The 13349-nt window shown below is 53.6% G+C and overlaps 1 protein-coding gene across 5 annotated transcripts in view; it reads left to right on the top strand.

Annotated features, from left to right (window-relative positions):
* The first annotated feature begins 358 nt into the window (after nucleotides 1–358).
* RAB37 (RAB37, member RAS oncogene family) overlaps nucleotides 359–13349 on the top strand; it is a 77846-nt gene continuing 64855 nt past the window's right edge. For all 5 annotated transcript variants that reach the window (XM_045299719.1, XM_045299720.1, XM_045299722.1 and 2 more), the window contains exon 1: nucleotides 359–515. In XM_045299719.1, the coding sequence (XP_045155654.1) occupies nucleotides 444–515 (72 nt within the window). In that variant the 5' untranslated portion in view covers nucleotides 359–443. The remainder of the gene's footprint in view (nucleotides 516–13349) is intronic.

The following is a 13349-nucleotide window of genomic DNA, read 5'->3' on the forward strand; positions in this document are numbered from 1 at the left end:
CGCGGGAAGGGAGCCGAGCTGGGTAACGTGACCCGGACGCTCTTTCATTCGGGAAGGAGAAGTAGAACCCGGGACCGCAAAGCCCAGAGAACGCACTGGGGCGGCCGAGCCCTGCGGAGACCGCCGGCGCACGGACCCCGGGCGACACCTGAAATCTGGCGGAGTCACGGGACAGCGCACCGGGAGGCGGACGGCAAGAAGGCTGCCTGCTCCCATCAGGGCGCAGTGGGCGCTGTCCGTGGTGCTGAAACGCCGCGCCCGGGAGGCTGCGCTCTGGTGGCGCGCCACGGCCCCTGCGGAGCTGTCCGGTGCTGAACCCGGATGCGGGCGGCCCCGCGGGACTCAGGGAGCCTGCCGCACCCAGCGGAGCCCGGACGCGGCTTCTGCGAGCGCTGACGCAGAGCGTGGGGCGAGCGGGGTGGACAGCGAGCTACAAGTCCGGCATGGACCTGCAGAGACCCGACTCCTACCAGGGGGGAGCTCGCCCGGACTTCCACGAGCACATCTTGCATAAGGTAAGACTCTCCTCCGGCCCTCCTCCCCTCCATCCCACCAATACCAGTGAGTATGTAGGTGCCCCAGGTTTTTGCTTCGGGCCTTAGAGAGAAACTAGCCTGTCTCGGTGATCCTGGAGGGATCTGGCTGTTCGGTCCTGTTTGCTGCCCAAGACTGAGATGCGAGAGCGCTGAGGGAGGGGTTTCTCACCCACTCCCTCCTCCTCGCCTGTTTTAGCTCCTGCTTGCTCTGACCTCCTTCCCCAGCTCCAGCCCCCACCCTCGAGGTCTGGTGGCAGTGGTCACCAGTCTGAATTCCTCTTCAACTTGGGGAGGAACTAGACCGGAGGGATTTGTAGCAGAGAAACTGTTGTTTGCAAACCAGACTCCCTCTTGGCGCGGTGCCTTGCTGGGTAGCTTCCTAAAAGCTTTTACCTACTTCGTGCCTCTAACAGCAACCATTTCTTCCCTTGTTCAAGTTTCTTATGCAACTCAATTCACAGCAGGTAGGTCTCTTCTTAAAGCGGTTGTTGGGAGAAAGGGGCAACCCCTCTCGAGGTCATCTTACTGCCTTTTGGATGTTAGGTGGTGTGACATTAAGCACATGGTACAGTCCCTGGCATATCAGAAGCAGCCCAAGAATGGCGGTAGTGATTAGACCTACTATGTACCTGACTCCAAGACCCAACCCAGTGCCATCAGTCAGTTCCAACTTGTAGCAACTCTAGCTGGGGTTTCTGAGACTAGATTCTGATGGGAGCAGGCAACCTCCTCTTTCTGTCGTGGAATCGCTGGAACGTGAATTTGAACCGGCGACCTGGTGGATAGCAGCCCAATGTGTATCCCATGGCACCACTATCTCAAACCTAAAATCATACAGATGCATCGATCCCCGGCTCCTTTACAGAAGTAAAGTACACATTGTGGGCTCCTGGGCAACTTCAGGGGGGTGGTCTCCCCTTGAGTCTTACCAAAAAGGATGAAGCAGATTTGTGAGGAGAGTAGTCTGAGACCCAGAGACCTTTACAAACACTCATACATTCTGCCCGCATCCCACAGGCAGCATCCCATGGGAATGCATTCACATAACTCTACCCCCTATGCCAAAAAAAATCATGAATTCTTGCAAACATCGCAGTGCTTGTTCCCTAAGTTAAAGAATATCTCCTTTCTGTGGGAGATGAGACCAGGGGTTTGATTTGATTTTTTTTAATCTGTCATTCGAATGTACTTATATGCAAAGCACCTGCCCCTTGGATGGTACTTGATCTAGTCCAAGAGTTGGGTGATGACGCAGATGGACCCAAGCGACTCTTAGAAGTTTCCTGGTGCATGGGCCAGAAGCTGGGAGCTGCTCGGAGATGTTGAGTTCACCCATCACATGCGTGGAGTTCTTAAATAGAGTTGTTGTTCTTCTCACAAATCTGAATTCTTTTGATGCAACCGCATAATTTAAAACATGTGAACAATCTGGCTGCCCTTGTCCTGAAGCAGCTCCAGGTCCTCTCCTGCTACCAGGACACCTTTAAGAGCCATCCAGGGCAATAATGCAAGTTCTTTCTGGGATGCAGGAATGGCCTGGAGTTGGGATCCTTCTGTGTCAGAGCCTCCTGGCCTTGGGCTCTGAGAAAATGAAGCAAGAGATGTGGCCAGGTGCTAATGAATTAATACGAAAGGACTTCAGTCCTAATGCTTCCATCCTACCTCCCCAGCTCCTGCACTCAGAGGAAGCACTTCACCATCGCGCTGTCTTATTCTTTTTTTTTTTTTCCGATTTTACAGATGTATTTTTTAAAAACAAAAAGGTTTACAAAAGTCCTTCATTTCCAACCCTGCCTGGGGTATGGGTGGGGAATAGAACAAGCTGAGAAAGGTACTCACTCCCTTCCTGGGAAGAATCCCACCCTCTCCCCAGGAGCCTGCAAAGGGCAGGGTGAGTTAGAGGCAGGCCCTAGCTCCTCCTGCCCTGCTGCCTCAGTAGCTCAAACTGCTGCTAGGAAGTCTAAAATTTAGAGCAAAGGAGTGTGGGAGTGGGAGGCCGGAGGCTGCCTTGGGCATGTCAATGCCAACACCAGCTCTTGCATTCCCACACTGGCACACAGGGTGAGCTGGCAGACTGAGTAACTCATTGCCCAGCCCATGGAAGCTTCCTTCCTGTTGTTGGTGAGATAGCAGGGGGGAGGGGGGGGTGCTTTTAGGAAGGTCTTGACAAGTTTGGACACGCTCCTAAACATTGTCTGCATGCTCTCTTATTCTGAGAAAGGCCAACAACTGCTAAACCAAAGTCTGTCTCCACTGGAGCAGCAAGAGGGGGAGAAAGAGGAACTGTCTGGCTGTTCATCCAGGGTGGGCTTGGAGGAAACAAAACTCTTAGGGTGATGAGCCCAACAGGTCTGTTGTACAAGGTCCTTTAACAAGACACAGTCCCTCTGCCCAGCTCTAACACCTCTTCTACGAGACCAAGACGGCAAGCAGGTAATACCCACTCTTCTCCCTCCTCTCTTACACCTGCCCTTCACTTTCATTGTCTACTGCTCATCTTGTGATTTCTGCATCCCTAAACCTCAAGATGAAAGATGGGGCTGTCAGTCAGGGCGCAGTGTAGCAACGATGAAACACAATTTTCCCCTAGTTCCTAAATGCTTCCTGATCCCCCCACCACCACCACTAGCATGATCCCAATTCTACCTTACAAATCTGGCTAGGCCAGAGGATGTACACTCGTACAGATAGGGACTGGAAACACAGGGAATCCAGGATGGATGATCCCTTCAGGACCAGGGCTGAGAGTGGCGATACCGGGACGGTGGAGGGAGGGTGGCGGGAGGGTGGTGTCGAAAGGGGGAACTGATTACAAGGATCTACATATAACCTCCTCCCTGGGGAATGGACAACAGGAAAATGGGTGAAGGGAGATGTTGGACAGTGTAAGATAGGACAAAATAATAATTATAAATTATCAAGGGTCCATGAGGGAGAGGGGAGCGGGGAGGGAGGAGAGAAAATGAGGAGCCGATACCAAGGGCTCAAGCAGAAAGCAAACGTTTTGAGAATGATGATAGCAACAAATGTACAAATGTGCTTGACACAATGGATGGATATATGGATTGCAAAAAGAATTGTACGAGCCCCCAGTAAAATGATTTTTTTAAAGAAACAGGGGGCTGTCTAGTCCTATAGAGAGTTCATCTCTGAAACCCACAGAGGCAGCAGTTCTACCCTGTCTTCTAGGGTTGCTTTGATTGGCATCGACCAGATGGCAGTGAGTTTGATTTTTGGGGGTAAGCCTCAAAATATGGAGCTCTGGGAGTGCGGTGAATTATACTCTGGGCTACTAGCCACGAGACCAGCCATTCAAATCCACCAGCCGCAGCTCAGGAGGATGAGGCTGTCTGCTCCATAAAGATGTCTAGTCTCAGAAACCCTTTGAAGCAATTCTACTCTGTCCTACAGGGTCACTAGGAATCAGAACTGACCTGGTAGCAGTGGGTTGAGCCTCGGTGGCTGCAACAATGGGCTCAAACAGGGACAATTGTGAGGATGGCCCAGGCTTGGGCGGTGTGTCCGTCTATTGTACATGGGACCACTGAGTCAGAATCAGTACAGGAGTCCCTAGTAGGTCCATGTGGAGATGGAAGACCAGAGGGCAGGAGAGAGGGGGAGGGGTAGGAGGACAAGCAGAAAGGAAAGAGGGGAGAGAGGACCGGAAGAGCCAAGGGGAGAGGAGAGAGGGCCAGAGAGTTTATGGCTAACCAAAGTTTATACATCTTTGGGGGGCGTGCAAGCCCACTAATTACAGGTAAAGACATATGTCACAGGAAGGGGCTGTACTATATATAATACATCAATTCGAGGGGGACAATCTAGGGATATCCACACAATAGGAAGGGGAGGTATTGGGGGTACACATGTGTCCAGATGGGCGGACCCTAGATTCAGGGTGGAGCCTAACCTTGGATGTTACTGAGCCGGTTTGACCTGGTCTCTGATTCTCCATGGAAACCATTATCAATAGGGTATAAACCCCACCTACAGGGACCAGACTGCCTTCAGGGAGATAACTTGACAATCATTCACCATTAGTTGCAAGCAGTATCCTAAGTCTAACATATATTTGGGGGAAATGACTTGGGAGAAATCTTTCTGTTTCCCACACCCACCAAAAAAAAAAAAAGAAGGAAAAGAAAACATCCCAGCCCAGCCCAGATCAAGTCCATAAGTCTAATATCAGCCCATATGTCCAATACCAGTCTGTAAATTCCTCTTCAGACTCACGCAACACATGCAATGATGCTGAATGCGGGAAGATCACAAGCCAGTGGGTGGAATGTCTTGTGGATCCAGTGGCGGTGGAAGCATCTCAGCCCTGGTATGGGTCTCCACGTGCTCCTCCAGCTTCAGGGCTCTGGTCCCATCACCATAACTCCATGCAACTTGTCAACAGGATGACCAAGCAGAGTCTATGTGTCTCTGGCCTCCAGTGAGCTATTTATCTCCTTGGCGCCTCCAAATGAGGTCATCCAGCTGCGACCTGATTGACAGGCTAGACTCCACCCCTTCGCAAGTTGACACCAGATTATGTAACCACCACAGTTTGGTTTGGTGACATTTTGAGTGCTCCCTGGTGGCACGGTGGTTAATCTCTCAGCTGCTAAAGGACACGTGGATAGTTTGAACCCGCCAGACACGCTGCAGGCGAAAGGGGTGGTCATCTGCTTCCGTAACAATTGTTGTTAGGTGCATGACGTCGGTACCGACGCACAGCGAGCCCCTGTGTCCAACAGAACAAACCACCGCTGGTCCTGGACCGTCCTCACAGCCGCTGTCATGTGTGAGCCAACCCATGGTTGCAGCCAGGTGTCCATCCATCGTCAAGGACCTTCCTCTGTCACTGCCCAGCTACTTCACCCAGCAGGTTGTCCTCCTCCAGGGACAGGTCTCCCCCTCCTGCAGGGCTGCTGTAGGTTGGGATCCACTGGGCAGCCGGTCTCCTTTTTTCTTTCAGTTTGGGGGCTTGTGAAAGAAATGGCTGAGACTCCCTGTAGTCGGTGCTGTCTGTGCAGAGGGGGGTCGCCTCCTGGAAGCCGTTCTGGAGAGGACATTCAGACTGCATTCATTTGGGGCCAGGAAACTCAACTGTGCTAGAAGCAAACAGCCTGAGGAGAGCCCAGGGCTGGGGAGGTGGCTCTCCACACATCCCAGCGGTCCTTGCTTTCCTCCTCCTCTCCTCCGGCAAAGCGCGGGGTCCCAAGAGACTGCAGTGAAAATGAAGATCACAGTCCCTTAGCGAACCCAGCCGCGAGCTCGGGCAATGCACATCCCCAGCTGGGAGCAGCCCTGGGCCAGCCCGCCATTAGCCAGCCAGGGCCTACTGGGAGTGCTCCAAGCCAGCCTGGAACAACACCTCCATAGCTGCCCCTGCCGCTGAGCCTCCCCAGCCCCACCCGGCGTGGAGGCAGCCAGGTCCTGACTGGTGACTAAAAAAGAACTGTTGAGTGGAGCAGGGGTGGGGGGTTCAAGAGTCATCTCCCCCTGCCCCCCCCCAGCAACTGGCTCCTGCTTCCCTCAGTGCCAAAGCCTCTCCCTCCCTTCCTGTTTGCATTACTGTTTAGAAGTGGCCCATTTTTTACCCATCAGTGTGGGGGTGTTCTGCAAGTGCCGTTGGCCTGCTTTTAGAATCAACTTCTGCTGAAGCACGTATTTCCTCTTGCTTTCCAGTCTCCTGCCCCTGCATGGAAACACACACACACACACACACACACACACACACACCCCTCCTCCCCCAAACTGGTGGCAAAGCCAGGAGTCAAATATTCTAGTCCCATCTTATCTTGTGCTACAGGCCTTCGCCCCTCTTTCTCCGGCCCTAGTTGGATTTGACATGCACACCCTTCCCCTCCGCTCCCTCTCTGGAATCTCAGCGCCGTCTAGTGGACCCCAACTCGTAGAGGTTCTACGGGACCTAGTAGAACAGCCCCGGTAGGCTTTCTAAGGCTGCATTTCTTTCAGAGTCAGACTGTCCCTGCTCTTCTCCCTCAGAGGTGCTGAGGAGCTCCCACTGCTGACCTTTACCACGCCACCAGGGCTCCGCCCATCCATCCCGCCACCTGGCAGCAGAACTGCCTCAGGAAACAGCAGCTGCCCAGCCACCAGAGGCATTTCCCCAGGGAGCCGTCAGGAGCTGGCAGCACCTCCTGCCTGCAGCCTCTCCCCAACCTCACCCACTGAGAAGCACGTAACCTTTGCGAGAAATAAAGCTGGCTCAGCCTGGGTTCTGGTGAGATGGTATACCCCCTCCAGCCCCTCAAGAACCCTTCCACTCTGTAGCGGCAGTTTCAAACCTGGCTCTGTCCCACCACCACCCCTTCTCAGATTGTAAGGCACCAACTGAGTAGAGAAGTCGTCTCTCTACTACAGTCCAGAGGGAGCCAGTGAACCTAGTCATCAATAATAATAATGATCAACACATAGTGTGTGCAGCGTTGTTGAGCGTTGCCCTTGAGGTCAAGCCACATTACCATCCGGGGACTGTTGGCTGAGCATGAGGTCTAGGAAAAGGCGCCGTGGAGGATTCAAAGCGTGCGTGAGGTCAAGCTCATGGTCTGGTAGCAGGCTACAACCCTGTTGGACCCTTTAGCCCCTGGGCCCTCTTCACCAGGACCCCCACCCCTTCCACCTGTATCTGACTGTGGCCTGGTTGGGGGGGTTGGCATTCTTTCTCTCCGGGTTTCATGTGCCCTGTGCTTTTTGAGAAACCCTTACCATTGCGCTGGAGAATGGCCTGACCTTGGCCTGGTTACAGAAAACGAGGATCTGGGCCGGGTATGTTTCCTCTCCTGTAGCCCCACCCCTGTGCCCAGAGGTGTCATCTCACCTTACTGGGGTGATCATGGGGGCCTTAGGGATTGGGGGCTCAAGGGTAAGAACCATGCAAAGAGAAAAAAGGGGGCACTGGGGCCCTTTCCTCACATCCTAATAGCACCCTCAACCTACCTGCCCCCCTTGAAGTCTGACATTTCTGGCTGAGGATCCTAAAATTTGGTTCTGCAAATGCTTACTGAGCACCGTGTACCGGCTCCCAAGGACAAGACCCACCCCCCACCCCCACAAGGCACAGCCTTGATAGTTGGATGGGCCAGAAGGCTGGCACAGACAGACAGACAGACAACCCAAGCCCTATCTGACCTCAGCCCCACATGGCACCTGTGCCTCAATGCCCATGAAGACTCTTTAGATTCTAAAGACCCCCTTTGTGGTCCAATGACACTTTCCCAGGGCTCGCCTGATTCATCACAGTAGCAAAATTACATTATGAAGTAGCAATGAAAATAATTTCATGGTTGGGGGGGTCACCATAACATGAGGAACTGTATTAAAAGGTCGCAGCTCTCAGAAGGTTGAGGACCACTGGTCTAGAAGCCGGTAACCTGCCGTTGCCCGTGGTGGAGAGATGAGCCCTGTGGGACCAGGTCAAATGCCTGCAACTCTGACTGTAAAGCTGCCAAGTTCGGAGTTGCCACGGAATGATTCCCCCGCAGGCCTTTAAAACCCACAGGTCCAGGAGGCGCCCCCACTTCTGAAGATCAGAATGGCTCTGGGACCTCAAGAGAGGAATTTCTCCAGGGCTCTTCCAGAAAAGGAAGGAGTTCCGCAGAGCACTTCTGAGGAGTGGCCAGAGCAGAGCTCTGTTACCAAAGGTGGCTGAGCCGTGGCTGCAGAAGCCGAGCGGAGCCTCTCCCACGAGCATCGCCAACAACTGGAGCTGTGAAGACATCCACCGAAACGCAAAAATACCAGGGCCCTGCTTCCTCGTGGCCACGCCTTGGTACATGAAGAGAGGCTTGAGCAGATGGGGCGGGGGGCGGGGGGGGGAGCCCTAGGGGAGAGGCCAGTTGAGCTCCATGTATACCCTGTAAGACCCTCCCTTCTCTGTGCCCTGGGCAACCAGGTCATCCCCAGCTGTCAAAACACAGCGTCGCACACACAGCAAGGAGAGCACAGTGTATTGGCCTTGTCCACCCTCTGCCGGCCCTGCCCACGGATTGCCCTAATGCAGGGCCCAGCCGTGAGCGAAGGATGAGAACGAGGCTTGGGAAGTAAAATTACTTGGCTTTTGTCCTGGCTCTGACGCCAGTGTTCTGTGTGACCTTGGACATCCCATGCCAATGTTGTTAGGTGCCATCGAGTCGGTTTGCCCCAGAACGATCCTGTGCCTGACAGAACAAAACACTGCCCCGTCCCGTGCCAGCCTCACAATTATTGCAATGCTGAGCTCGCAGTTGCAGCCACTCTGTCTGTCCATCTCACTGAAGGCTTTCCTCTGTGTCGCTGCCCCTCTACTTTGCCAAGCAGGATGTGCTTCTCCAGGGACTGGTCTCTCCTGACAGCGTGTCAGGGGCTCCGACTGCCTTTAAATCCTGATAAAGTCCACGAAACTCCAAACTCACCACCACTGAGTCCATTCTAATTCATGGCAACCCTATAGAACAGGGGAGAACTGCCCCTGTGGGTTTCTGAAACGGTAACTCTTTATGGGAGTAGACAGTCTCATCTTTCTCCCACAGATCAGCGAATGCCAAAACCCAATTTAAATCGTGTTAAGTAATGAGGATGAGTGATCGATTGGCTCATGGAACTAGGAGGCCCAGGGATGCTGATGGCGTCCGGCCCAGTTGGATCCAGTGACTCAAGGTGTGATTCAATCTCACTGTCTCTCAACAATGTTTTCCCTCTGCTGTTGGTTGTTGCTGTTGTTGTTGCTGTTGTTGTTGGGTGCCTCCAAGTCCATTCTGACTCACTGCAACCCTATGGACTGGAGATCAAGGAAACCCCGCCCAGTCCTGCCCCGTCCTCACAGCGGGTATTTGGGCCCATTGTTGTAGCCACTGTGTCCCTCCATCACGTGACGTCCTTCTTCTTTCTCGCTGACCTTCCGCTTTTCCAAGCAGTGTCCCGCTCCCTCCGGAATGACTTTATTTCCATGTAAGCTCTCTCCTCATGAGGCCAGGTGACCACCAACACCTCCAGGTAACGGCCGCCCACTTCCTAGTTTCAACTCAAATCCTAGGTCTGCTTCTCAGTGGACATGATTGGGTCACATGGCCATCCTGGTAGCAATCACTACGGCCAGAGGGATGGAATAGATTGAATGACTTCAGCCAGCTTGGGCCACACGCCCATCCCTGGTGGTGGAGTTAGTCCCACTGAGAGTGGAGGAGGAGGGGTTTCCGAGGAAACTGGGGGGTCATGGTGATTGTCGGTTAGCCAGGCAAAAACAGCGGCTGGCTCCTGGGTAAGGCTGGATTCCAGTGTCTTTGAAGAAAACATGCATGAAACTAGTCATGGTGATATTTTAACTGGATGGTCACCTACGATGTAATTGGCTGATGGGAGTCATGACACCAGACTACACCCTGTGGGTGGGACCAGGGTTTTCCCTGGAGGAAACAGGTAACTGAACCCTTAATCTTCCAGGGACAAGGTCACCTGAGACATAAGGAGTCTGGAGGTGAGGCTTAGCTGGAAGGAGTAAAAGCACTCCCGCCTTCCTTCAGGACCAGGCTGTGGAGCTGCCTGGGTTTTTCCAGTAGAGTGTGGGGCATGGTCAGGCGATGGCCACATGCAGGCAGATGAGTCATGTACAGAAATGTCACCTGCCTCGTGGCGCGCATCTTGGCTAGCTGCAGGGAGCCCACACTTAGACCAGCCCCACGTTGGTATAATGCGCCACCGTCACCATCGTGAAATTCACCATCATCTTTGAACAAGGCATCCTGCATTTTTATCTTGCACTGGAGCCTGGAAATTCAGAAGCCAGGCCTCCAATCACCAAGTCAGGAACAGGTGTGGGCTCTGGGTGTGAGCCTGTGCTGTAGCTTTGAGCCCTTCTCTGGGGTGTCTCTCGGCCTGTTGGCCCCACATCACACCTGGCTTCAGGTGTGCTCAGGGACCCAGGAAGGATGGCAAAGTGGGGAGCAGTTTGTCCCCGCCACCCCGCAAGGCCAGCGCTGTCCCTGCCGTGGTGTTAGCTAGCAAGGGCCGGCGGCCCCCTTCAGAAGAGCAGCCAGCCAGGGCCATGGGCAGGGCCAGCAGGAAGTGGAAGGTCCTGGGGAAGAAGCCAGCTGTGGGGATCGACCAATGACGGCAACACAGGCCTGAGGAAGCAGGGAAGCCTGGATTTGCGATTTATACACCGTGCTGGACCAACAATAAGCTTGTGTTGGGGGCTCTCCGTGAATAATGGAAGCTGCTCTTTTAAATGCATGCTTAATGTACACCGGATCAGATTTATGGTGCCGGCAAAGAATATTAAAAGTACCATGGATTGTCAAAAGAACCAACAAATCCGTCTTCAAAGAATGCTCCTCAGAGCCAAGGATGGCGAGACTTGGTCGCTCCTACGTTGACATGATGTCAGGAGAGACCAGTCCCCGGAGAAGGACATCGTGCTGGGTAAAGTCAAGGGGCAGGGGAAAGTGGAAGGCCTTTGACCAGATGGGTTGGCCCAGAGGCTGCACCCCAAGCACAACAGGAGGAGATGCTGCCCGTCCACCCCCACCATCAGTTGGGGCTCGGACCCTTGCAAACCACGGGGTTTTCACAGACTGATTTTCAGAGTGCTTTGCCAGGTCTCTCTGCCTGCTTTCAGTCGGGGAGCTCCACGGACGCCTGCTCAGCATCACAGCACCATGCAGGTGTGCAGTGGCAGGTGGGCGGCACCACACCTGAAATTCAGGGGCCAGAAACCAGACTGGGCTCTCCCGCATGGAAGGCGAGAATTCTTCCGCGGAGTCACCCGGTCTCCGGAAAGAAAGCCGTAACTGTGAAATCAAGGGCTGATGCCCCCTCTGGCCACCCCCCATTTTGCAGCAGAACAAACTGATCCCAAAAGACATGGAGTGAATGCCCGAGGTCACACTCCAGTAAGTAAATGGCCAGCCCCCAGCCGCACCCCCCAGGCCATCTGACTACGGACCCTGCACACCCCCCTTCACCAGTCACCACAAACCGCCTTCCCCCGAGCGAGACCCACTGTCCACAGAGACAGGGGGACTTGGACAGGAAACTCCCAAGCCCCTCCCCAGCGCTGTCATCTCCCAGTGCTAGAGAGGCCCTGGCAGCAGGCTCCGCCCAGCCCAGGACAATCTCCAAAGCAAAATCCATGCCAATTGGGAGGGCGGGTTCATTCACAAAACAGATTCAAAGCTGTACTTGAATCTGCCCCAGAGCGGCTCAAACACAGACTTCAAGGTAGCTGAATGCAATGAGTCACCTTTAATTGGGCCTCAGGAGGCAAGCAAGCTGAGCATCATTATCACCTGGCAACTGGCCTCCATCGAAGCCCAACCACAGGATAATAACTGAAGGGTAGGCAACCCAGTTACCGCCCCGGAGACTGTACGGGTCTTGTAATCTCCCTGGTTTAATCTCTCCTCCCTCACTTCTGTTATTGCATCTTGCTGCCTTGTAACAAGAGGAGCCCTGGTGGCCTAGTGGTGACCAATTGGGCTGCCGACTGCAAGGTCGACGGTTAGAAACCGCCAGCCAGCTCTCAGGAGAAAGATGAGGCTTTCTATGCCCTGAAGGAGCCACAGGCTGGGAAACCCACAGGGGCAGTTCTACCTTGTCCTACAGGGTCTCCATGAGTCGGCATGGACTCGATGGCAGTGACTATAAGATAAAATACCTTCTGGGGGGCTTTATCTCTACCGACTTCATCTTCTTTTGCCTCCTACCTGCCAGACAGCAGGGTGTTTCCACACCAGGAGCCCGGGATCTCTGAGGCCCAGGCCTTCTGCTTTTGTGGCAGTCTTGTGAAGACCAAGGGGAGTTTTGAAACGGGTGCACCGTCTAAGCCAGTATGTCGCAAAGTGGGCCGCACTGGCCCCTGCGAGGTGCTAGAACAACCCGGGATCAGACTCACCACGATGGATTCCGACTCGTAGCGACCCCGTTGTGGTTGGGAGGTGCCAGCAAGTTGGTTGTGGCTCCTAGCCACCCTGCGTAGGAGCAACAGAACCGACCCTGTGCCATCCGCGCGGCGATTTTTATGTCTGAGCCCACTGTTGCAGCCACTGTGCCAATCCATCTCCTCAAGGGTCTTCCTCTTTTCGCTGCCCCTCGACTTGACCTTCCGCAGAGGCTGGTCTCTCCTGACACCTGTGCAAAATGCGTAAGACAAAGTCTCACCTTCCTTGCCTCTCAAGAACATTCTGGCTGTCCATCTTCCAAAACAGATCTTTTGTGGGTTTTTAGCAGTCCACGGTACTTTCAATATTTTTCTCTAGCGCCCTAATTCAAATGTATCGATTCTCCTCCAGTCTGCCTTACCAAAACTGCGCCTGTGGTTGTTCGAGACTGTAACTCTTTATAGGGGTAGAAAGCCTCATCTTTCCCCCACAGAGCAGCTGGTGGGTTTGAACTACTGGCTTTTCGGTTAGCTGCCCAACACGTAACCACTAAGGTTACAAACACAGATTTACTCTTTATCCTGATTATGGTACAAAAGTTGCTCATTGCCAGCGGGTGCTGAGTTGTGTGTGTGTGTGTGTGTTGTTGTTGTTGTTGTTGTTCTCCTGAAAAGTAAGCAGTCGGCCCAAATATGTTTGGGAACATAAGGCCTAACCTTTGCAACTGCCTCCAACGTCCAGAGGACGGACACTGGGCAGCGTGGCCGATGCCGTAGGCTGCCACCCTCTGCACCTCTGGCGAAGAAACTCTCACCACCTGTTAAATTGTTTTCAATTTTGTTTGTTTGCCGTTGTTCAGATTGAAAAATTAGAACCAAACTTGCTGCCTTAGAGTCCATGCCGACTCACAGTGACTCTGTAGAACAGGGTAGAACTGTCCTGGTGC

Source organism: Echinops telfairi, unplaced genomic scaffold (genome assembly GCF_000313985.2).
Source record: "Echinops telfairi isolate 266 unplaced genomic scaffold, ASM31398v2 ScPeMD7_7458;HRSCAF=8496, whole genome shotgun sequence".
Taxonomy (NCBI): Eukaryota; Metazoa; Chordata; class Mammalia; order Afrosoricida; family Tenrecidae; genus Echinops; species Echinops telfairi.